The 26151-nt window shown below is 32.3% G+C and overlaps 1 protein-coding gene across 2 annotated transcripts in view; it reads left to right on the top strand.

Moving 5' to 3' along the window:
• The window catches only part of CPED1 (cadherin like and PC-esterase domain containing 1), a 404819-nt gene that overhangs the window by 193628 nt on the left and 185040 nt on the right, over positions 1-26151 (top strand). For both annotated transcript variants that reach the window (XR_012482383.1, XM_074268145.1), the window contains exons 8-15: positions 364-506; positions 2198-2270; positions 4243-4410; positions 13288-13392; positions 14498-14667; positions 16300-16350; positions 18335-18396; positions 20825-20869. Coding sequence is in view for 1 of the 2 variants with exons in the window: in XM_074268145.1 (XP_074124246.1) it covers positions 364-506; positions 2198-2270; positions 4243-4410; positions 13288-13392; positions 14498-14667; positions 16300-16350; positions 18335-18396; positions 20825-20869 (817 nt within the window). In the remaining variant the exon portion in view is untranslated. The remainder of the gene's footprint in view (positions 1-363; positions 507-2197; positions 2271-4242; positions 4411-13287; positions 13393-14497; positions 14668-16299; positions 16351-18334; positions 18397-20824; positions 20870-26151) is intronic.

The raw sequence follows: 26151 nt of genomic DNA, 5'->3' as shown, positions 1-26151 counted from the left end.
TATCTTGAAATATTTAGTAGTGATGTTTATGTGATTAGATGCAGTAAAATGAGACTATAACTATGGTAGACAAATTAAGAGAAAATTAAACAGCTTGACATTTTTTTTTTTGCCATATTCCTGGGACTTTTGAGAAATAATCACAAGGAATATTGCAAACTTAATGCAGTATAAATCAAAACACATATTAGAAAGACAAATGAGATGCTGATTTCCTTTATTTTTTAAATAAGTTTTTATATATTTGTTGAAGAAGAAAAGCTTAATTTCTAGAGGAATGCTATCAATGGTCACCTTTACAGTGATGTCAAAAAATGTTTGAGAGGTCAGTTTCAACAAATGAATCTATTCCTTTGTTCACAGCTGCAAACATTTTTTGAGACATTCCTTGGGGTCAGTTCTCCTCTTCAGGCCTTTGACAATATGAAGGAAGCTATAAGTAAACTTCTGCTGACAGCCGAAGCATTCAGTGAAACATCTACACTGGGACCAAAGACCATCAAAAGGTAAATAACCAAACAAAACAAGGCCCTTCATTAAGATGAGCTTTTGCATCAGGACAGGCTATTCAGAGGGGCACACCTGAGATTTCTGCTTTCCTGGCTAACTGGTTCCCTTTTCCTGGGGATGCTTCCCACCTTGTCCACTCTAATCTCACAGTGGTTGTCATGGTAGCAGCCTCATCTCAGACATTTTCTTCCTATATGAGTTTCCCCCTCCCTTTACTCTATCCCATTTATTGCCCCAGGTGCAAAAATCACTAAGTTATAGCTCTGAACAAAACATAACAAAAATTATCCCGAAATTGACTTTTATAGAAATGCACATGATTAGAAGTATATAGCATAATTATGTAGTTAGGTACCACAATGGATAGAATTCTGTACCTGATGTCAAGAAGACCTAAATTCAAATTCAGCTTTGACATCTACTAGCTATGTGATTCTGAATAAGTCACTTAATAATTGCCTGCCTCAGTTTCCTTATCTTTAAAAAGAGAACTATAATAACACCTACTTCCCATGGTTATTCTGAGAATCAAATAAGACAATATTTGTAAAGCACTTAGCACAGTACCTGGCTCATAGTAAGTACTTAATAAATGATTGTTTCCTTCCATTATTAAAAATAATGTAGTTCTTTGAAAGATATTTAATGAAAGGACAAAGAGCAATAGGTGGAAGTTTCAGAAAGGCAAATTTAGGCTTAATGTGAGGAACAGCTTCTAGCAACTACAAAGTGAAATGGGCTGTTTCAGGAGATAGTTGATTTACTGAAAGTGCGTGTTGTACTAGAGATAGTCTAGAAGTATGTCCAACTAGATGTCCACTGAGATTCCCTCCAATTTTTAAATTCTATGATACTGCAACAGACTACTGTAATTGTACTTACATAGTATATTGCAATTATATTTATATGTATGTATTATATTACATAGTATATTTACATTTCTCTTACATAATATATTTCATCAAATATCTTAGAGGATATTCAAAAATGATGAAAATAAATTGAACAAATAGCATTACAGAATTTTTGCCTTAATTTTTCCCTCTTTAAGTTAAAAAACACATAATTTGAATGTACATTGAGTTTTGATTTTTTAAAAAAGAAAATATTTTCAATCTGGATATATTTAATTAAGCAAAATAGTGCATTAAAAATTGTACTTATAAAATCTAGTATCTTTAATTCCTTTGCAACCAAGTATGATATGCTTTAAATTCCAACCAAAATTATTTCTGTCTTTTTTGGGAAATATTAAGTGAAAAATAATGAAAGTAATAGTCAGTTAAGGACAACATTTATGTCATTTTTAGAGGAATCTATCTATCCATTTAATCTTTAGGATATGATATAGTGAAAGTCTGATATTTCCCAGATAAAGAATTTGGACACATTTCTACCTTCTTTTTAATCAGTTTTACAAAATGGTTTCTACTGTTGGAACCCTGGAAAGTCATAAATTTTCAGATCAACTGATTCTGATGGTCAAAACAATTTTAAAATTTAAATTAAACTTTATCATTGTATATTATTGAATCTATTCCCGCTTTCCCTTTATTAATTTACTTAAAATAACTATAAAAATAACTATAATCAGTTGGCTATAATTACTTTTACTCAGATAATACCCAAAAAAGTCAAAATAGTGAACAAGGAAGATTTTTCATGTCATTCCATATTTTTATTTCAGGTGCAGTTCATGTTTTCAACTTTTAACATTTGATATTGAGTATAGCAGCTCTTTGAACCCATTAGTACTTCAGGTAAGTATGTTAAAAGCAGAATATTTTATTTCATGACATGATTTTGTCTTTAAGATTTTGTATGTGTGTCTAGCTTGAATTTATGGCAAATGTTGTATAGTATCTACTTTAGTCTTATTTAGCAAATCTTTAATGATTTACTTCTTTTGTAGCATAGGCATAGCAATATTAGATTCATGTATTCATTTTTTCAATGAACACTTATTAGGCTATATACTATATATTAGGCTACATATACATATACATATACATATACATATACATATACATATACAAGGCCCTGGGATACTGTTATTTATATGTAGAAAACCTAAATTCTATAGGAATGGGCATCAAAGGAATGGTATATACACAGAGAAGTATAATACCATCATGATTCATAGATTTCAGATATGGAAGTTGATCTTAAAATTCAGTATGCCCAACTTTTTTATTTTACAGACGATAAAATTGAGGTCCCAAAATGTATAGACTTGCTTAAGATCACATAGTTATTAAATATTGGAAGCGTTTAAACCAAGTTCTCTCTGATTCCAATTCCAGAAACTATCAATAATTCTATGTAGCCTCTAAACAATGTTAATAATAATGAATAAATAAATAGCAAGAAGGAAAACTCAGGCTAGTAAGATGAGAACCAGAAGTGCCATAAAATCCACTGAACAGTAAAGTATCCAGAAGGAAGAAAAAATGACAACTAAGAAAAAGTTTTTGGTTTTAGCAATTAAGAAAACTTTGGTGAATTTTTAGATAATAATTTCTACTCAGAAAATATCCTCTAAGATCAATTTCAGTAAACCTAGAGAAATGGCTTTGTTTCTTAACTCTTCTTACCTTCTATTTATAAAAATGGATTTCTGTAGAGTCTGAATTAATGAAGAACAGTAGCATTCTTAATCAAAAATAGCAGATAATCCAATCCATTTGTTGCAGTGTTGGTTAACACAATCACAGCTGCTTCAATCTTCTTAAACTGAAGCTTAGGCTTGAGTTGACCTATATATTTAAAAGAATTAAGTATTTAAGAAAAAAACAAAACTTAACACTGAACATAAGTGTAACATCTAAGCTTATTAAGCAACTATTTACATTTAAATTAATTAATTTTGGCCTATACAGTTTAACTGAATAGCTTTGAGTTTTGTTGTAATTTAATTTTCCTAGTAGGAAACACATGTAATTTGTACTTTGATGCCAATATTATCTACTCTAATAATAGCCTTTTTCTCTTCCACCTAATTAGTTGCTTTTTTTCTTTTTCTCATGCCATTCTAAAACAGCTCTTAGGAATAATTTTTAGAAATAGGAAATTAGAACAATTCATTGGCTTTGTCTGAGTGGAGTCTATGTTTTTGAGGAGGTAGGAGGGGAAGGAATGTGCAACACATGTTGACCCAAATATTCAAAACTGGCAGCTTGAACAGCCCAAGTGATCAAAATAATTTTAAAATTTTCCCTCAACTTTATGACTTCTGAGATTATTCTTTAGAATTACATGTAATGAGACCTTTTTCATTTCTTGTGACCAACACATTTAATTGAGCAAACTATATTAAATAATCTCATAATTCTAAAGTTTTCTAAAGCAATTTCCTTTTGTGGTTGATGCAATCATTATATTTTATATACTTTTAAATAATTTCTTCTATTCTTAACTATGCTAATCAATCATAGTGCCAGTTGGTATATGATGGAATAAAGTATCTCACTACCAAGGAGAATTATTCTGAGTGGTTAATATATATGTAGTTATAGTGCATTTACAAATTTTGTCACAAGTGAAGGAATTATATATTTTTAAAAAATTGAATGGTTCTAATCTGTATCAGATTGCTATCCTCCAAATAGACCACTAGAGGTCAGTTATGATCTTTAATTGTAATAGAGAATGTCATCTTGGGAAGACTAATTCTACTGCACTAAAAGAAATGAATATAAACATATTTGCTAATTTCCCCCTTCTTTTTCAAAGGTTCATGAACATTTTGATTTTCAAGTTGATGATAATCTCAATTTGGAGGACCAAAATACAAAAGAATTCCTTTTAAAAGACACTTTCAATTTTCTCTTTGCCAATGAGTCTTCACTTTCCATTTTCTCTGAAGCACTTCAAAGTATTTACAAATCAGAAAGGATTAAGGTAAGATTATATGTGTATTTTTAATATTTCCTCATTTATATTTAGTCTTTAGCATATACAGTTTTAAAAAAGAAATATGAATATTAGCTATTAATAACTAATAATAATTTATTTTAATCCTTGCTGTAACACTGAGTTCCTTTAAGACCCTCAATTTAATCTGTAAAATGAATATAATAATACTTCACTATACAGTAGATATTCCTGTTCTCTCCAAATTCTGATTGAAGTAGCCCTTTCAGTTACCAAGGCCAAGCTATCCATTTCATATTATTCTCTTTGGTCTGAATCATTCCATCTCCACCCTTCATCTCCAACCTCTTCATATATAATAATAATTCCTTTCCTACCACCTTAAAAATACCAATATCTCTCCTGTCCCCAAAACAAAAACATGCAATAAAAACAAACAAAGACAATGGGAGGAGCAGAGTCAACATGGTGGAGTAGTAAGAAGCAGTGCATCTGAGCCCCACAAAACTCCTCCAATTAGATCTAGAAATTCACCAAATCAAATATTAATAAGGAAATACAGGGAAAAAATCGCAATTAATCCTTTGCCCTGCCTAAATTGGAAAGTCTGCTGATACTGGGACTTTCTTAAGGCCAGGAATAAGAGGGAATCTTAGAACTGTGTGGAACATCATCAAATTTATACTAGACAACAATAGAGATATATGACAAATAGTACTAGATGCTCACTGCCTACTTCTGATTTACAGATAAAGACTGAGCTGAGAAGGGTCATTGCTCATAAGGATGGCATTCCTGGCAGTGTACAAAGATGGGAAAAAGTTAAGAAGGAAGGAATAGCATTTGGTCTCAGATCCCAGGAGTGGAGAGAGATCTCAGTTCCAGCATCTAGTCTAGCCTACAAAGGAATTACCAGGGCAGGAATTCTAGACCAAAGAGAACATACAATTCGGTCACTCTGAGACTGACCAGGGCTGACTCCAATAGTATTTTGGTCTTACTCTGAACACAGCTCAGGCCAGCAAAGGATATAAACAGACAGTTTTCAGAAGAAAAAAAAATCAAAACTATCTATAGTCATATGAAAAATGCACTAAATTATTATTAATTAGAAAAACACAAATTAAAATAATTCTGAGGTACCACATTACATCCATAAGAAATGAAAAATGCTGAAAAGTATGAGAGAAAAATAGGCACCTTGATAAATTGTTGGTAAATAACCGTTCTGGAAATATGGCCAAAGGACTACACAACTGTATATCCTTTGATTCAGAAATACCACTATTAGGTCTGTATTCCAAAGAGATCAAAGGAAAAGGAAAAGGACTTACATGTACAAAAATATAACAGTTCTTTTTTTTGTGATACTGAAGAATTGGAAATCAAGAGTATACCTATCATTTAGGGAGTGACTGAACAAGTTGTAGCAAATGATTGTAATGGAATACTATTTTATTATAAGAAATGCTGAAGGGCTAGATTCACGAAGTAAACAACATTACAAAACCTATGTGAACTGGTGCAAAATAAGGTGAACAGAAGTATTCTATCATTTTGACCAGTAATAGCAATTTTGTAATGATGATCAATTGTGAAAGAATTGGCTACTCTGATCAATACAATGATCTAAAACAACTCCAAAGAATTAAATGAAAAAAATTCTATCTAAATCCAGAGAAAGAAGTAATGAGCTCTGAGTACAAATTAAAGTATGATCTTCTCATCTTATTGCTTTTTCTAAAAAAAAAAAAAAATTGACCAATATGGAAAAGAAATGTGAGCCATGGAAGAAAGAATTGCAAAGAGACTTAATAGCTTGCTACATGATATATAAAATCCTGTCTAAACAAAAACTCTCTGAAAATTATAATAGACCAAGTTTAAAACAAAATTAAAAGGCTGAAAAAAATAGAAGAAAATATAGGTATTCCATAGGAAGAACAATTGAATTGGGGAAAATGTAGAAGGGAAAATTTATTTTAAAAGTGCTAGACTATATGAATATCATAAACATTAAAAATTTTAGACTGTTTCATGAAATTGTATAGTTTTATTTTATGATAAAACTACCCAGATCTTAGAATCAAAGATCAAAGGAAGAATAGAAAGAATCCACTGGAAACATCCAGAAAGCAACCCCAAAATGAAATTTCCAGGAAAATTGTAGCCAAAATCCAGAATTTTCAGTAGCCAAAATCCAGAATTTCCAGGTCAAAGAAAAAAAAATACTATCAACAGCCAGAAAGAAAGAATTCAAGAAATGAGGAGCCATAGTCAAAATGACCTATGATTTAGTAACTACAGCTATGAAGAAACAGAAAACTTAGAATATGATAATCCAAAAAGCTGTATAGGCTTATGGCTAAGTAAAACTTGTAGCAAAACTGAATATAATATTAAAGAAGGAAATGGATATTTAATGAAATAGAAGACTTCTAAGCATCCTAATTTTAAAAAAATCTGAATTATGTAGAAACTTTGAAGTTCAAACAAAAGAGTTAAGAGAAATATAAAAAGTAAAAAGGAATCAACAATCGACTAAACAAGGATAAATTGATTTCAGTATGATAATGATACTTGTCTCTCCTCAGAGCTCCCCATCATCCACAGATTATAGAGGGAATATAATTAGATAATTAGATTGGAATGGTTCAGTTTTGTTTTAATAAGATTAGTGAAGAAGAGCAATAATACATTGTTGGGACAGGGAGGAGGGACAGTGGAGGGGATGAAAGTTAGGGGAAGTAATTTCATGGATTTAAGGTACACTAGTAGTTAAGGATACAAACAAGAAAAGGAGCAACTGACACTTCAACCTCATCCTCATCTGAATTGCTTAAAAGGAAAGGAGACTACACACCCGCATCTACATTCAAAAATTGCTTACAGGACAAAGGAATAGAAGGGAAAAGGAAGAAAGGGGAGGGGAATTAGAGGGATGTTAGATTGATAGAGTTTCATTTTAAACAAAATAAAAATCTAAGAATGAACAAAAATATAATATTTATAGTTCTTTTGAAGTCAAAGAATGAAAATTTGTGGCAGTGCCCCTAAATTGGGGACTGCATGTACAAGTTATGGTATATAAATGTGATAGAATATTATAGTGCTATAAGAAATGATGAAGGAAATGGTTTCAGACAAGCTTAAGAAGACTTGTATGAGATGCCCAATGAAGGAAACATAATTAGGAGAACATTTTATACACTGACAGAAATATGATAAAAATAAACAACTTTTGAAAAATTAGGAACTCTTATCAGCATAATGACAATTTTAGAGAATTTTTAGAGATTTAATAATTAAATGTTACTTACCTCCTGATAGAGTAGTGAAGGAATTTAAATACAGATTAAGACAAATGTGTGTGTGTGTGTGTGTGTGTGTGTGTGTGTGTGTGTGTGTGTGTGTGTGTGTGTGTATTTAACCAATGTGTGAATGTGATTTGATTGACTACACAGGTTTATAATAGGGTTTGATTTTCTTTTATTCTCAAACATGGGGTGGAATGGAAGGATGAAAAGGAAGATTTTTTGCTGATTGTAAAGAAAATATAATTTAAGAATAAAAACCCTTAACTAGAGCCTACCTACTAACTCTCTCAAATTGCCCCCTTCTCAGCCAAATCCCTTGAAAAGCTCTATTCATTCACTCTGACTCTTTCTAATTTGAATTCCAATTGAACTAAAACTACTCTTTCCAAAGTTACCAGTAGCTTCTTATTTGCCATATCTGATGACTTATCTAAGTCTACATCCCTTTAGACCTATATGATATGGTATATTGATGCTGCTGACTTGATAACCTCTCCTTTCTGGAATTTCACAACTCTATTCTCTCCTAATTCTCCTATGTATATGATTGCCCCTAAATCTTTTTTGCTCTCATCCATATCATGCACCCTAATTGTGGATGTTTTCTAGGATTCCATACATTTACACTCTATGGACAACAGGACCACCTTCCATGATTTAACTACCATCTCTATGCAAATGATGCCCACTCATATACATATATGTATCTATATGTACTTATACAAACACACACACACACATATATATATATATATATATATATATATATATATATATATACATATACATATATGTGAATAGATAAAAAAGATATAATTTCTAATCCTAATCTCTCCTCTGAGTTTCATTCCTTATCAGTTGTCTGGTTCTCTTGGCGACATCGCAAACTCAATATGTACAATTTAACTCATTATCTTGTCCCCCAAATCTTCTCCTCTTCCAAATATTCCCCATTTCTCTTTCATCTTGTGTTTTTTTTTTTTTTTTTTTTTTTTTTTTTTTTTAATTTCCACATCAAAGACTCATACCATCAGGGCTGAGAGGGACTTTTGAGTAGAAGTGATTTAATTCTACTCCCTTGTTTTACAGAAGGGGAAACTGAGGCTGGCAAAGTTGAGTGACTTAAGTCACACAAGTAGGAAATAACACAGAACTATAGTAGAGGATCTTAAAGTTGCTTTTTTAATAGAAATTTATAAAAATTTTAGTATCAAAATAATTATTTATAATGTAATTCATGAAATACTTTTCACATTCTATTATTCTTATAGGTAGAAATTTCCAAGAATTAGCAAGAACTAGAGATAAGCATTAATTGGTATAAATTTGTTAGTTTGTATCAGATTAATTATTTATAATGCTATAATTCAGGCAGATATTATAATGGGGCGAAAGCATTGGCTCTAGAATCAGGAGAAACCTGAGTTTGAAACTTGCCTTTGACTGGCTTTTACTTTATTTCACTGAGCCTTTCAATTTATCACTTATAAAATAGGCATAATAATACGTATATTTATTTACTTAACAGGGTTGTTGTGAGGGAAGTGCTTTGTAAACTTTAATGTACAAATGTGAATAATTATGATTTTTTTGTGATAAATAGGGATATCTTAGAAAATGTGTAAAAATGATTCTGAAGTATTTTTCCAAGTTCCCCTTCTCTTTTTTATTATTTAATTTGTTTAGCCAACCTTTTTATTTTTGTCATCATGGAAAAAAGAAAAGGAAAATTTCAGTCCAATGTTATTTATTTTAAATTCAGAATAAGTAGAATATAAATTAAGAATTTAAATTTATTTAAGTTTTCATCTGCATTTGATTTGAGTGTTACAATACTAGATCAGGATAAAACTTTAAATGTTGCCATTCATGTTGTCATGGTAATCAATGTTAAATTGATTCTTCTTAGAAGTTTCTCTCCTAAATCTCACAATAGAAAAAGTTGTTAAATTATAAAAAACATAAAATGTGTATGAAAAGATAATAAGAAAATATAAAAGATTTAAAATCAGACTGATTTGTTTATGAGAAAAGGGCTAAGACCTAACATTGTCAATTTCATGTAGTCTTTTTTTACTTGATGTTGTTTCCTTTTTTATTTTTACCAAACCTGCTGTCATTAAAGCCTGGAACCACAAAATCCCAAAGTAGTGGTTATCGTAGTACTTTCTGTTCCCAAGAAAGTATCAAAACAATGATTGAGAAAAGTAAATGTTTTTTGATAGAGAATGTCTACTTATTCTTGGAACTCAAATTGCTAATGTCATCTCGTGCCATACAGAGTGTTGCTTGTAATCCTCACTTCCAAATTCTGACTTTGTTTTTTGGCAAATAACATATTATAATGATGGGTTTAAGAATTCTCTCCTTGCATTTCAAACCTACTCTTTAAAGTCTCCTTGACCACCAAGAAAATTTAGATGTTTTACCTGGTTTCACCTTGTTAGAGAGGGTTCAAATTTGAAAGTGTTTTCATTTTGGCTCTTGCTACTTACATAATTCAATAAACCTTGAACATCTCATCTGTTTCCTAAATTAGTTCAAAAGAACCTTTAAAATGAATCTCCTAAATGTTTTGCTTATAATAGGAATTGATAAATTATAGAATTTAGGATTATAGCAGGTTTGTTTGTGGTGTAGTGATTAGAGCATCGGACCTGGAATTAGAAAAAAGCATCTTCCTTAGTTCAAATCTGGCCTCAGACACTTACTACCTATGCAATCTGGGCAAGTTATTTAATCCTGTTTGCCTCAGTTTTCTCATCTATAAAATGAGCAGGAGAAGGAGATAGCAAACTACTCCAGTGTCTTTGCCAAGACTCCAAAAGGTGTCAAAAAGAGTTGGGCACAACTGAATAGCAATAACACTTGAGAAGTCATGTAGTCTAATTTCGTTTTACTTATCTGTAAAAATAAAAGTCCAGTAAAACGAATTTTTTCCTAAGCAACAGTTATATGCAAGGTGTTGCATTAGATACTTTAAGCTTTGCAAAGCCCTTTTTGAAAAACAGTCATTTGGGTCAGGTAATATGTATATGTTATGATAATCATTTTACAAATAATAAATCGAGGGTCTCTGAGACATTTAATAACTTATCCAACATTTCATACCTAATGTTGAGCAAGATTGAAAATTAGATTTCTACTGATTGACTCTGAGTCCAGCTTTTTTTTCTGCACTACTAATCTGCCTTTATTATAACATTATAAATTATTCTTATATGTTCATTCAATAATTTCCTTTCAGGAATATTATAGAAGTTTCTAGGTGTCTATAAAATATACCATGACAGAGGAGTAGTATTAGGAGAAACCTTACAATGATTTAGTTCAACTCTTTACGGTATAAAATCACAACATGATAGATTAAAGGTCAGAAGGAATCTAAGGGAGAGATCATCTAGTCATTCCCCTTCACTTAACAAAAAAGGAAAACAAGACCAAACACATTGTGTTTTTAGTATATTTTTATTTCACTATATCTCAATTAACATGTAAAAACTTTATATTCATTTTTTAAAATTTTGAGTTCTGAATTCTCTCTCTTTCCCTCCACTCTTACTTACAAACATTGAGAAGGAAAGCAAAGTAATTTTAATTAAAATCAAGCAAAATATTTCTGTTAGTCATGTTGTAATAGAAAACATACACACATGTGCACATGGATGTACATATATAACTCAAGAAAAATAAAGGTTTAAAATATGCTTCAATCTGGACTCAGAGTTCATCAATGCTTTTTCTGGAGATTGATATCATTCATCATGGGTTCTTGTAATTGGATCATTATCTTGATCAAAGAAGCTGTCTTTCATCATTTGGGGAATGGCTGAACAAGTTGTGGTATGTGATACTATTGTGCTATAGGAAATGATAAGCAGAATGCTTTCAGAAAAACCTGAGAAAATTTATATGTATTTATGCTAAGTGAAGTGAATAGTACCAGTAGGATGTTGTACATTCTGCTCATCATTTCTTATAGCACAATAGTATCATATACCACAACTTGTTCAGCCATTCCCCAAATGAGGGGTATTCCCTTGATTTCCACAAAATTTTGTTACCACAGGAAAAATTGTTTTTTGTATATGTATATATATGTGTGTGTATGTGTGTGTGTAATACATGTATGTATGTATGTATATGTGTATGTGCAGATGTGTGTGTGTGTGTGTGTGTGTACAAATAGGTCTTTTTCTTTTTAATTTGATCTCTTTGGTAATAGTATTCTTGGGCCAAAGGGTATGCAGAGTTCTATAGTTTTCTGGATTTAGTTTCAAATTGTTGCCCAGAATGATTGGACTACTTTATAACTTCATCAATGGTGCATTAGTGTCTCAAATTTTCCACATCCCCTCCAGTGTTTAAAATTTCCTATTTATGTTAGCCAATCTGATAGGTATAAAGGTAATATCTTGGAATTATTTTAATTTTTGTTTCTTTAATAAATGAAGACTTAGAGCATTTTTCATATGACTATTGATAATTTTGAGTTCTGAAAACTGTCTGTTCATATCCTTTGAACATTTATCAATTGGATATTTGCTTGTATTTTTATTAATTTGTATCAGTTCCTTATATGGTTGAGAAATAAGGCCTTTGAAATAGAAATTACTACAAAAATTTCCCCAGTTTCCTATTTCCCTTCTAATTTTGGCTGTATTAGCTTGTTTGCTATTTCATCATACTCCTTCCAAATTGAAGATACCCAATGAATCAGTTGCCAAGGGTCACACAATTCCTGAAGAACAAAGCAAACTTGTAGGTAGCTCTGAGTGGCAATAAAACTGCAATCAAGGTTTCCTATTATGCAATACAGTTCTCGTTCAACTATATTATTTTTTTTAGTGTTTTCTACTATTTATGACTTCACAAGAACAATAAAGCAGTATTTTCTTTTAAAAATTCTAAAACTCAAGATTTTCATTAACTGTTTCATTTTAAGCAATTAAAAAATTTCAGATACACAAACTGAGCACTAAAAGAAGCTAAAGATTCTAAAGAGTAGAGGAAAAGGAGTGGGGGGTATTTCCAGGCTTATATGCCTGAGCAAAAGGCATGAAAAGTTTGGTTTAGGAAAAGGAAAAAAAATCCATCTATTTGGTAGGAGTGTAGAATGTTTGAAGGGGAATAAGATGAAAAAAAGTCATAGAACCAAGACATATATAACTTTAAATTTTACACTAATGTATTTGTATATTATCCTAGGGAGCCACCAAAGATTCTTGTGCATGGGAGTGCCATAATCAGTCCTATTCCATAGAAAGATTATTTTGACAGAAATGTGAATGATAGAATAAAGAAGGAAGAGTAGAAGCAAGGAGGCAAAAATAAGACATTACTGTCATTGTCCAGGCAAAGGGTAATATGATGTGAACTAGGTTAAAATATAAAATGAATAGAGATAAGGGCATGAATATGAAGGATGTGAAAGTGGAACTGAAAAGAAATTGACAACTGTGTGCACATGAAGGAGGGTGACTGTAGAGATATGGCAGAGGGAGCATTCTCAAAAAATTCAGATGCATTGAAAAGTAATTTTCTTTGTTGGAATGGTTAAGTAATTTTATTTGCATTTTTTATGCAGGGTGAAAGATATCAAAATGAACTGAATCCATGCTTCTCTTTAGAAGAGATGAATTCAATTATGACATTCATAAAGGAACTCAAGAATCTGGGACAATTTCAACTGGTAAAACAAAAATAATGTCACTTAAATTCTTTTACATTCCTATTCTATTGGTATTATGTCAATAGAAATATAATATTAAAACTATTTCTGTTTATTTCTGTTTCATACTGCTTATTATCACTAACTTAATAAATTCCAACTTTATAATGAATATATTGGTGCAAATTCTTTTTTTAAAAAGTCTGACCCAAAATTCAATCATTTAAATGAAGTAAATAATTGATTCAAAACTTATTAATTTAATTTGCACCATTTTAAATAAATCTGACAAATTATATATTAAAACACAATTTATTATAATATGTTAATAAAGATTATTGTTAATATATTTTACTTGACATGAAAACATCACAAATTTACTAGCTAATTTTATTAATAAAGATGATCTCTAATTTGCCTTGAGGTGGAAAAATTTCTCTGATGAATTCAAAGGAAAAGTATTTACCTCAAAGACAATTCCACCATAAAAAGCAATTTGCTTAAACTCCAAATTCAGCATTTTCAGCAGTAATCAATGGTCATATTTGATAGTACTTTTTTTGGACACAGTACAGTTCTAGTTTCACTTTCCTTAAAGTTATATGATATGAGATAAAGGATCATGAACATAAGGAACATTTCCTAAGATTCTGGCATGAAGAATTAGAAAGTTGTGTATTGGGGAAAAGAGCAACAGTAGCAATTACTTACCTATGAGAGAGATAAAAGAACAGCCATAGACTTCCTTTGTTCTGTTGATATTACTTATTCTATCCTAAATAAAATACAGTCATAAGATTTCTTTTCATTCTCCCATCTACCTGATCATATACTCATAAGCTCAAGGCAATGTGAAGAATAAAATATTTTCAGTGTGGTGGGATATACATTTGAGGTGAGGGGATATCAGAGAATACTAGTTTCAGTTCCATAGAGAACATCATATAACCAGTCAAAAGTGGGTTTTGTTGACTATTACTCTTAAAATATTTTCTTTTTTTTTAAATACTGGGTTATGTAGCATTCTATAAGAGCATCCCATTTTTAAAATTTTGTACTTTTTTTTTTACAAGTTCTTCTGATATTTTTTGCTAACAGATTTACATTTGTTCTATTTTCTTCTCAGCTTTTTCCATCAACTGCGCCTGGGATTCAAGCTTTTATGAATGAATTTTATTATGTGGCAGACCCTATGAGAAAACACAGTTGGGTTCTGACCCAATATTGGTCCCTCTTAAATTTATTCAAAGAACTACAGCTCATGAATAAAAAGACTCAGCTCTATTCTCTAGAATGGTAATGTGTTCATGTTTGCCTAGAAGTTTTCATTCTTGGAATAGGAGAGTTATGTTGTTGGGCTAAATGCATGTAAGTGTATGTAATCAGAAACTCTTCAAATTTGAAAGGTTTGATTTTAAATGGCTTCACCCACAGTAACAGGGAGAGGGAGAAAAGGCAAGAGAAGAAATAAAGAGGTTGTCCAAAATTGATGCTCCAAAAATAACTCACTCCAAAATATGCAAACCACAAGGCTACCAGGGAGCTTCATAAATTGAGATTAAAAATAAGATGACAAGTTGCAAATCATTTCTATGTAAGAGCCTATAAGTCTGGATTCCCCTATAAGGCAATGTGAAGAATAAAATATTTTCAGTGTGGTGTGATATACATTTGAGGTGAGGGGATATCAGAGAAACTATGAAAAAAAGATGTGCATCAAAAATTTCATGAGCTATCAACTCCCAAGAGACAGGGAGAAAAATTGGATTTTTAGTTGGTTTATGACCAACATGAAACTTTATGACAGAATGAAACATATTTGTGTTCTAACATTCTATGATCTTTAATTTTTCCAATTTCTCTACTGGCCTAGGGTAGCTTAGCACAGCCAAAGCTATCATTGGCCTGGCACAAAATAAGCATTTAATAAATATTTATTAAATTGAATATGACAATAAGACTTTTAACCTTAAGGTACTATGTAAATATTAGCTATTATTATTATGGAGAAACAATAGGGGAGTTTGTTATCCCTCTGCTTTCTATTCAGGATTACAATTCTCTCAGAAAAGTGAAAATCTATTCTTTTTAAGAAAAGACATCCTGAGAAGATTTGTACTTTCCTGGAGTCCTTTAGATCTCCCATTCTTCTAATAATTCTCAATATCAGGAAATCTTTCTTTTTTAAAAAAAATAACTTCTTGTAGTCCTCCTGTTTTCAGGAGAGATGCAGAAATATTGGCCAGATTTTTCTCCTATAATAATCTTAATTTTTGCATACTTATTAGAACTTCATTGAATGTATTTTATAAGCAATTTTTTCATGATTGTAAGAAACAAATCATTTTCCTCACCCAGATTTGCAGACCTGATAAAAAGGTAAAAACTAAGTTTTAAAATGTTATTCCTCAGTGTTGCATACATTGAACTGACATCTACATTTCAGTGATTATTCTATATAACAGCTAATAATAAATGATATTTATTAAAGCACTTTTAAAGTTTATGAAGTGGTTTACACGTAATGTCTAAATTCATGCTTATGAAAAACCCTTTGAAGTATTATGATTACCCCTGTTTTACAGAGGAAGTACCTGAAAGAGAGTAAGTTGTGTCTGGTCGAAGATATATCTGAGTTAGGATTTGAATCTAGTAGTTCACACTCCAAGTCCAATGCTCTATGCACTGCAGATTTTTAAAGTATCTTTTTTTCATAACATATTAAAATACATTTGAGATCTTCTTTTGTTGATAAGCTTTTTCATCATCCAACTTTTCCCAAGTTCTTAAGTTTGAGCAAAATATGATATAATGATTAAATTATATTCCTAAGAGGGAGTTAATAGTAACAGTGACTCGATTCTTACTTGTAATCTATTTAGTAATAATTTTCATTTCAAAATGAATATTCTTGTTGTTTTCTTATAGGAAATACAAAAACAGTTTGAGAGATTTGCCTCTGAGACAAGAAAACCATAGGTAAGGATGGCTTTTAACAAACAATATATAAGTATCTCAGCCTTGCTCAGATTGATGTTTTGAAAATAGATTCTTAGTAATGTTTTAACACCAGGATTAGTCAATACTCACATCTCCACAAATTTTCCTACCTGGAATTCTGCCCCAGAAAAGGTTAAAAAATATGCTCCCAGAAAACTGATCTTTTAAAATTCCATGACAACTTTATTTTTCATTCTTCAGAAACTAAAGACTCAACTGCTTGTATCAACATGATAGGAATAGGGAAGGGTACAATCTCATTTACAGGGAACAGATGCCAAATATAGGCTAAACATAGAAGTTAAGAGCTTTAGATTAACGGAAGCTAGCAACTAAAGAGACCAAATACAAACTTTGAAACTAGTACTATATTATAGGAATGAAGAACAAGTTGCTGTTATTCAGTTTTCAGTTGTGTCCAACTGTTCATGACCCTGTTTGGGGTTTCTTGTCAAAATTACTGAAGTGTATTGCTATTTCCTTCTCTAATTCATTTTACAGATAAGAAAACAGAGGCTAACAGGGTTAAGTGACTTGCCCAGAGTCACCTAGTAAGTAAATGTCTAAGGCTAGATTTAAACTCAGTTTTTCCTAACTCCAGATCTAGCAATATATCCACTGGGCCACCTAGTTGAAGGGGCTGGAAATATGGAATCATCCTATAACTCTAATTCTCTGGTCCTATATAGAGCATAAATTTATATTATTATATATTATTTCTTGAAATGGAAATTTATTGTTATATATATTTTAGTCTTCCCTGATGTTCTGCTGGGCACATGACAATATTTTGTTTGTTTATTTGTTTTTTATTTTCTTTTTCTTTCTTCTTCTATTTGATTTTATCCTTATTTTGTATTTAGTTTTAAATTTAAAAAAATCATCAAAGAAATATATGTGCAAAGACATGGACTAGTTAAATGGTAAGAGTGAGATATGGAAGATGGACAGCCCTAAAACTCCATGGTATGTTTACAATCTAGCATATCTAGAGGATGCTTTGTCAATTTAGGAGAGGGCATGGGAAAAAGTTACCTATGATAACCAAACATGAATGAGTTATGACTGACTTCACTAGAGTGAACAGCCACATAGATGTAATCACAGATCCATTTAAGTAAGTAAGTAAATATTTTTATATTTTTGTAAGAAGGGAAGTTTTTAGGGTGGTCTATGAATTTTGAATAGGAACCATGATTTTTAAGGTAAAAAAAATAAGTTAGTGGGAATCTCATAGTCATTGTGAACTTAATTTTAATAGGAAAACATCTCTTCTTTATAGAAGAATAAGCAATATTTACATCTTAATTACTTATTTTGCCTACCTCTAAGTTCTTAGAATCAATTTTATTCTTTATTTAGAAATTCAATAGAAAAGAGGCACACACACACTATACATTGTATATCATCCAGGATCCTCAATCAGTTCTCAAATAGGAATCCTTGGTCAGTAGTTAACATGTTAGCTATCTAACTTTTCCAGCTACACTTCTATTTTTTGATAATATGTGTCTTCTCAAATTATATTTCAAAACTTGTTTCTTTCAACTATGTAGCTTTTTACATGAAACTTGTTGCTTCCAAAATTTGTAAAATTTCTCAAGTACTTGAGGGAATGGATTCTTCTGGGCCTTGGCTATCAATGATTGCTTCGTTATGGACTTCACCTGAAAAATAGGTTTTTGTGGTCTGATTTTCTGCAAATCAGCTACCACTCAACCTTGGTGAAATTTTCACCCATTACATGAGGCCACACTGTCAATACTGAGAAGTAGACTCCAAACAGTTTCTCTCTGTCTCTCTGTCTCTATCTCTGTCTCTCTCTGTCTCTGTCTCTTTTTCCCTCTCTTCTCACTCTCTCCCATCATCTCTGACCCCAATACATATACATGCTAGATGTGTATTTTTAAAATTATTTTGTTCATTTTGTTGATCAAGAATATATTTGGCATTGTATTCACAGGAATCTGTTTCCAGATAACATTAAACCAAGAGTTCCTTTGGATGCAGGTGAAAATATCGTAGGTAAGGCAAAAATGGAACTGTTCATTATGAAAATAAGCATTGTTCCATGTCTTCAGGGTTGAAATGAAAACAAGTCAACTCTTTGATGGTGTGTCAATAATTCTTTCCTTTTAAATACTTTTCTAGAGTTTTGTATCATGGCTTTCTCCTGGTTGTCTGTCTACCTAACTGTTCCTTCTAAGTCTCCTTTAATGGATCTTTATCTAGGTAATATACTGTCCACTGACTCTAGATGTATCCCACCTTTTATCCTGAGCCTTTCATCTTTTTTTCTCTCACTTATTGATCGTATCCGTCTCAGGGATTCAATTATCATTTTTGTGCCAAGGATTCTTAAATCTATTTATCCAGGCCTAGTTTCTCTCCTGAGCTTCAGTACTCTATCACCTTTTGGACATCTCAAATTGTATATCATGTAAGCATCTCAAATTCTACATGTCCAAAACAGTACTCATTTTCTTTTCCCCAAAACTCTCCCTTATTCCCAAATTTCCTATTATTGTCAAAGATACCATTATTCTCTCTGATATCAAGGCATTCCATCCAGGATGCTGCCATCTTCATTATACTTACATTCACTTATCATATTCATTCTCTTGTTAAATTGTGTTACTCCTACCTTTACCAGATCTCTTCTATATATATGTCCTCTTATTTCTACTCACATAGCCACTAACTTTATATAGTCCTGATCACTTTCTACCTGAACTATTGAATTACTCTGAGTGGTTCCTCTGCCTCAATATCTGCCCATTCTAATCTATTCTCCATTTAAGCTTCCAAATTGCTTTTCTTAAAGTGTAGAACTGACCATATCATTACTCTGCCAAGTGAGTTCATTTGGTTCCCTATTATCTCTAAGATCAACTCTTTATAAGCTGTCCTCTTCCTAACTTTCCAGTTTTCTTACTCTTATCTCCTTACACATACTGTGTAATCTAGCTACATTGCCTTCTTGAATTTCCTCATGTGACACTCTCTCTTTTGACTACATAACTGAAAAGTTCTTCCTCTTCTTCTCTATTTCCTAATTTTCCTGTCTTCTTTCAAGACTCACTTCAAATCCTACTATTGACAGAAGGCCTTGTCTTTTCTAGTCTCCTCTGCCCCCAGTTACCCTCTATATATTTTCTAAGGACACAGGTATTTGCAATTTGTCTCTCTCATTAAAATATTATCTCTTTGCAGATTTTTTTGCACATTTTTGCCTTCTTTGTATTTCCAGAACTTAAAATTGTGTCTAGCATGTGATAATAAAAGCTTGATAAATACTTATTGACTAATTCTTTCAGGAAATGAGTCAACAGCTCTAAGTAGAAACTAGAAATACTAATACTTTGTCCCTCCTTTATATATATTTATTTTTGTAATTTTTGCAGAATCATAGGATTGTAGGTTTAACATTATAAAAGATTTCAGAGGTCATACTTTTTGTGAATTGTCTTTAGTAGATTTTTGGTTACATACAAAAAATAGAGATATTATTTGGCAAATGTTATTGGAACCAGAATATATTTTGAAGATTAATGGAATCTCTGTATGTACAATAATTATTGAAGCTATAGATCAATATGTTTTATTCTTTGAATGTGTTATGGACTCCTTTAGCAGTCTGGTGAAGCCTATGGAGATTTCTCAAAACAGCATTTTCAGACAATTAAAGAAAGTCAGACAATTCACTAGTTAGACACTAGTGAAAGTAAAGAAATATATTTTTTTTCTTCTCCAAATTCAAGAACCTTTTAAAATCTATTAATGTGTTCCTTATCAATAGATCCCAGATTAATAATGATGGTTCCTAGCATTGATATAATGCTTTAATATTTGCAAAGCACTTCACATATGTTATCTTATTTGATTCTCACATCACAATTATTAATCCTTACTTAATAGATGAGGAAACTCAGACAAGTTAAGAAACTTGACCTGGATTACACAGCTACAAAGTGTCTGAGACAATATTTGAACTAAGGCCTTCCTGATTCAAAGTCCCACACTTGATCTACTGTACCACATAGATGCCCTCAAGTTAACATCTTTTCCACAGTAACAGAATCATAGGATAATCAGAGAATGGTCATAGAATAATCTGAAAAGAAGTTTCAGACAATTGACTATCAAGACTGGCCATTTGATTTAGTCTTTTCCTCACTACTTTCATATTTGAATAAAATAAATTTTGAGATATGAATAATATACATATATGTATGTATATATATATGCACATATATAGAGATATATACATTTATTCTTTTTAAACTTCTCATTTTCCTTAGAAAGTTCTTAGGTATTTAAAGGAATTTTGAAAAAGAGTCAAAAATCCCTTTTTAAAATTTTAAGTCTTCATGTAGTGGAGATTGTCAGGTTTATATTAATTTTCTTCTACCTAGCAATTTTTTGTGTAAACTTATATTTTTTCCCCTTTTAGTGTCACATTTAATGAACAAGACCAAAGAGATGCTTTGCAGTAATGGTAAGTTGCTACTGATTCTATTTTTCTTACCAGAATTATCAAGTCAATCCTAATATAACTTTGAATAAAATTTGAGTTTATTCATTGTTTTTTAGTGTATGGGAATCTTTTAATGAATTTTCAGCAAATTTCATATTAAGGTGGAGAGATAGCATAGTATTGTGGATGGAGAGTCAATCCCAGAATCATGAAGTCTTGAGTTCACTGGCACACTCTGGCTGTCATATTCTAGACTTGCCATCACAACTTCAGTGCCTGAGGCACTTTGCAACTCACAGAGTTACAGAAGAGCTGCTTATCTGCAGTGGTAAAGGGTGTTTCCTTACTGGGAATTTTCTACACTAATGCAATCATAGATCTGGTCCAAAACCAAACAATAAAATAACCCAACCCATATTATGTATGGAACACTGGGCTAGATTCTGAAGAAGATAGCTTATGTTGATAGGAAAATATAACACATGCAAATTGGTTGTAGCCTGTGTCCCAGAACTGAAATTATAGATTTATCAAGAGTAGGTTCAATATTAAGGGTTTCTCACCATTCAAACATTTTGGCAGATGTCCCTATTCAGAGTTGACCCTAAAAACATGTATATTTGACTCATATCTAGGCCTTTGCAAAAAAAAAAAAAAAAAAAAAAAAAAGAGCAAGGAAGGAAGGATGGAAAGCAGGAAAAGAGGGAGGGAGAAAGAAAGGAAGAATGGATAGAAGGAAAGAAGGAAGGGAGGGAGGAATTAAAGAAGGAAGAATGGAAGGAAAGAAGGAAAGGAGGAAGAAAAGCAAGAAGGAAGGAAGGAAGGAAGGAAGGAAGGAAGGAAGGAAGGAAGGAAGGAAGGAAGGAAGGAAGGAAGGAAGGAAGGAAGGAAGGAAGGAAGGAAGGAAGGAAGGAAGGAAGGAAGGAAGGAAAGAAGGAAGGAAGGAAGAAAGGAAGGGATTCCCTTTGTTTCCATGCAAGCATTTAGACTGATGTATCATTGTATGTAAAATATTTTGTTTAACAGGACCAAAGTGAAACACTTTCATCAAGAATCCTATTAATACTTAATACCTCCCATTCCCTATTTATTGAATTTCACCTTCCAAGGGACTCATACAGTACTATAAAAGTATTGTAGTAATAAAAGTATTGAATCTCCTTTAAATGGAGAGCACTTAAAATTTCCAAATACTGGTTGTAAGACCCTCTCTCTGATGAGCATCACTTCAATAAGTGACCATCACAGACTTCTGAGTTTATAGTATTATAAACTTCAGTTTAAAATTGTCCCACAATGAGAAAACATTTAAACATATTATATATGATCCATAGTATCAGTGAAGGGCAAGCTTCAAGTGTGTTTCTTCACACCATGATTCAGTCTTTGCTGTCCCTTAGTTGAAATTTACAGCTTACTACAGTAATTTCTTGACACTCCAATGTGATCTGTAACTGTCTGGGACCATGGGTTTGTCAGAAGTTACCTATAATAACCACCACCTCCACTACCAAATAAGCAAGCTTTTCCTTCAGAGAATTAGGTTCAAGTCTCAGTTGTGTTTCTCCTTTCTAGGGGTTCTTTCAGCTCTGGTCCTCTCTCTCATCTCTTACTTTTTAAAAACCAACTACAAAACAAAATTTTAGGGGTAATGATACCCATTAAAATCACTATCATGTTTCTTTCACAGGCTAATTGTACACTATTTCAAAGTCCTATTCTTTTTGTACAGCAAAATAACTGTTTAAACATGTATACATATATTGTATTTAACTTAAACTTTAACATATTTAACATGTATTGGTCAACCTGCCATCTGGGGGAAGGGGTTGGGGAAGGAGAGGAAAAGTTGGAACAAAAGGTTTTGCAATTGTCAATGCTGAAAAATTACCCATGCATATATCTTGTAAATAAAAAACTATAATAAAAATAAATAAATCACTATCATGAGTGGGGTATAATTTACCCCTAGGCAAATTAATATCTTACAAGAAACAATCAATGCCAGAACAGAGATCTCATCTACTTTGACCTTAGTAATGATGAGTTCACCTTGACAATATTAATCTTTTCAAGAGGACCTCGTATCTTTTTAGAAAGCTGTAAGGGGGATTCAGTAAGACCTTATCAGACTTCTGCTTCTGTGCTCTGCATAACTGTATTACAAAAGTTTATGTTTAATGTATAAGAAAAGTCCAAGCAAAGTGCTGGAGGAAAAAAGAAATATCCTTTCCAACTAAAGGATTAAGGAAGGCTATAAGCAGGAAATGATCCCCCCCCCCCCCAGTGGTCAGTACTTTTTCTGTCCGCAAATTGCATGTGTACATATCTGTTTCTATGATGTATTCCCTCAGTAGATTATAAATGTCAGGGAAGAGATTGTTTTTTCATTTATCTGTGCATATATTCCTAGCTCCTTTTATAGTGGACTTATCCATATTTTAGGCTGAATAAGTATTTATTTAGATTTGATAATGACATTAAGCTTATTCTTGAACCATTTACAGGGGGAGACATTTTAGGCAAAGGTAATGGCAAAGCCATACAAGTGCTACAACACAGTGTGCACAAAAAACCAAATGCACTTCTAATTTGACTGAAGCTTAAAGTATTTGGGGAAAAGTGTCAAATTGGAGATGGATCTGGAAAACTGGGTTGTGTCAAACCTTGGAAAACCTTGAAGACATTGAATGGTTTTAAATGGAATAATGACATGATCAGGCTTGTGTACAAGGAAATTTATTCTGGCAGCAGTGTGAAGAATAGATTGAAAGGAGAAGAAAGAGGAAACTGGAAGATCTCTTTGGAAGAAAGAGTCCAGGAAGGATGCAGTAATGACCTGCACTCTTTTGACAATGGAAATAGAAAGAGGGAACAGGTGTGAGAGATATTACAGAAATAGAGCCAGGAGGACTTGGCAATTGATTTGATGTGGGAGGTGAGGAAGAAGGAAGAGTCCAAGATAAGACAAAGCTTTCTATCACTGATGTTTGATAGTATAATTTACACAAGAGGGAAATCAAAAAAGGGAGAGGTTTTGAGTAAAAAAAAAAAGTTCACTCTTGGTTATGTTATATTTGAGAAATTGCTTAAGCTGACAGGCATTTAATGAGCATTGAGATCAGGAGAGTGATCTGAGAAATGTACATTTCAACATAAGGGTTATCTGCATAGAAGTAGTAGTTGAAGTTGTGGGAGTAGAAGAGATTGGCAAGGAAAATTTAAACAGAGAAGATAAGATCAAGGATCACAGAGCAATGAAGAACCTCTTTTAGTACAGTGATGAAGGAATACTGTAGGGATGGGAAAAGCATACATGTGACTTCTTGAACTGAAGAATTGTTCTGGGGAACTAGTGCATTGAAATGTAAAAGGTAATAGAATGATGAATTAAATGAGGACTTTCACTTTGGCATCTGGTAAAGAAGAGAGAGGAGGTTATTGCTTAAGAGGATAGAAGGTTTTAAGGAAGCCTTTTCCCAGGCTTAGGAAGCATGAACACATTGTAGGTAAAAGGGAGAAAGTTTGTAGGGGAGACAGAAAGAAAGAAGGAAAGGAACAAAGGAAGGAATGAAGGAAGGAAGGAAGGGAGAAAGGAAGGAAGGAAGGAAGAAAGGAAGGAAGGAAGGAAGGAAGGAAGGAAGGAAAGAAGGAAGGAAGGAAGGAAGAAATATAGATGATAGATCATTCAAGTATGCCTTATTGCTAGGTGCTATCCTGTGTAATAGATATGATAGGAATAGGTAAGATAGGAAAGTGGGAGAGGGAGGAAGAACTCCATGGAAGCAGAATGAGGAGTACAATGGAGGCCCAAACCATAGCAAATTGGTCTAAAGATCATTTATCAGAGCTGAGAGAACTAAGAATGGAATCTAAGCTTCTGTTTGGGGGAGAATGATGATGAAAATGATGAAAGGATGATCCAGAAATGATATGGATTAATAGTGGTTAATAGGGTTCAAGCTTCTTGGTTTTTCCCCAGTATATCTTTAATTTAATTTCAGGAAGATTCTTGAATGAAGATCTTTTTCTTAATGGAACAGGATGTTGGGGAATTTTCTTCTTCTAGGAGGGAAAATTAATATTATTATTGTTATTTTTGTGAGAAGAGCACCAGTCAAACAATTGAATTCAGAACTCTTGATCTCTTGGGAATATTGAAACACAAATGGAAAGTCTATCAGAAAATCTTTATCTCTGAAAAGTGCTCAGAAAAGGAAACAGAAGAGCAGAGAATGGTAACCAGAAATTGGAGGTCCAGGAACTTCCCTTTAAGGCCTCCCATGTGGGTTTCTTAAAGTTACCATTACTGCACCTGAGAGGTGTGGAATAAAAGAGAAAGCTTTCTTTAGCCCTCCTCATTCCCACCTATTTTCTGGTCTAGAAATCTAAAAGAGAGAGAACAGGAAAAGAAGAGATTGGAAATGTGCTGAATAGTAGGAATGAGTGGGGACCCAGCATCTTGAGAAAAATATTAGAGGTTTAGAACATCCCAAGGGAATGACCTCGAGGATCTATTATTGATGAAATGTTCATCAAGCAGGAATGAGCCTCCAGCTGAGGTTATAAATCATAAATTTATGGTAGATAAAATTAACATTCTTTTTTCCAGTGCCGGTCAGCAGCATGGGAATAAAAGCAGAGGATTTTATAGCACAGATTATCCAGGGTTGAAGATTAGCAATCTCAGAATGTCAGTAGGTCAAAGAACAAGAGATGGCTAATGAATCATTGAAGTGAAAGCAACCAAGATAGAGGGGAAGAAAGGACAGAATTGGAGGATAAGATTGGGAAAACTGGGAGAGATTGAGTAATGATGACTAAAACAATAGGTTTAGTTTGTGTGAAAAGTGCTAGAAGTGAGGGGATGGGAAGTTTTGTTTAGACAATTTTCAGATCTTAAATTCTAAGATGTGTCCATATTAATAAGAAGCTTACATGTGAAGTTCAGAAATTGTTGAGATTAAGGAAACTGTGAGATCAGATTGTTAGTGAGTACTCAATAGATAAGGATGATGGAAAGTGATGGAGTAAAGATACACATTTCTTGTTCTATTATGTATCAACCACTGGGTAAACCTGACGTAGTTTCTTGTGGTCAAATTCTTTTTTGTTATTTGCTCATTTCTCAGCATATTTATTGATTCTGGATTTTTATGTTAAAGTTGGGCTCAGCTCACCTGAAGGTGAGAAGGATCTGTGCAATTCTGGGGGTCTGCAAGTTTTCAATGCTTCCATAATGGTATGATCTTGAGAGAGGTGTTGTCACTACTCACCTATTCTGCCCTCTAGCCTTTGCCCAG

The sequence above is a fragment of the Sminthopsis crassicaudata genome, chromosome 5 (assembly GCF_048593235.1).
Source record: "Sminthopsis crassicaudata isolate SCR6 chromosome 5, ASM4859323v1, whole genome shotgun sequence".
NCBI classification, from domain to species: Eukaryota; Metazoa; Chordata; class Mammalia; order Dasyuromorphia; family Dasyuridae; genus Sminthopsis; species Sminthopsis crassicaudata.
The sequence above is the reverse complement of the archived record's forward strand: the minus strand, read 5'-3'. Positions and strand labels throughout refer to the sequence as shown.